The sequence below is a fragment of the Trypanosoma theileri genome, assembly GCF_002087225.1.
Source record: "Trypanosoma theileri isolate Edinburgh chromosome Unknown TM35_Tth_61_V1, whole genome shotgun sequence".
Classification (NCBI taxonomy): domain Eukaryota; phylum Euglenozoa; class Kinetoplastea; order Trypanosomatida; family Trypanosomatidae; genus Trypanosoma; species Trypanosoma theileri.
In genome coordinates this window covers 53,423-53,981 of record NW_021639903.1, presented here as the reverse complement: position 1 = coordinate 53,981, position 559 = coordinate 53,423, and the positions used below count along the sequence as shown (strand labels likewise).

Here is a 559-nt window from a genome sequence, read left to right as displayed (position 1 = left end):
ACCAAATTAAACCGTGATCGCACCACAAGAAGACGCTCACTGTGCAGTGTAATAGCTGCAGGAAGGAGTTCATTCAACAGAATGTCTCGTTTCTGTGGTGTGACTACATTTCCATCACGGCATGATGGAGAGTGTCTATGCAAAGAACCAATCACTCCACTACTGCAGCGCCTCATCGCTCTATCCAATTCCTCAGAAGAGACATGAATACGAATAGGCATCCAACCCTCCTCTTCGCTTTTTACTGCTGTATTAGTAGTAGTAGTTGTTGCTGTTGTTGTTGTGTAGAGGGAAACACTACTCTTACCACTTTGAGGTAATTCCCGTACAATAGAAACAGACGAAGGTGTATAAATAGTTTTATTCCTCATGTTCTTCCACACAGTAGTATCGTACGTGCATCTATCATCACGGAGGGCAGCCAGGCCAGAGACACAGTTGGGCAAGAGCAGCAAGAACAACATCACAGATATGATCATTTCCAACAAACTCTTCATTACTTCGTTATTCTACTGTTCTATATATTAGTTTTCTCTGATTATTTTCTTTATTTATTCTG

At 41.5% G+C, this 559-nt stretch overlaps 1 protein-coding gene across 1 annotated transcript; it reads right to left on the bottom strand.

The window, feature by feature from the left end:
- Window positions 1-2: 2 nt before the first annotated feature.
- On the bottom strand, window positions 3-479 carry TM35_000611060 (surface protease GP63; the record flags this gene model as incomplete). Its single annotated transcript, XM_029030978.1, has 1 exon — window positions 3-479. A coding segment is annotated over one exon (477 nt), but the record flags the coding sequence as incomplete, so codon positions are not given.
- Window positions 480-559: the final 80 nt, after the last annotated feature.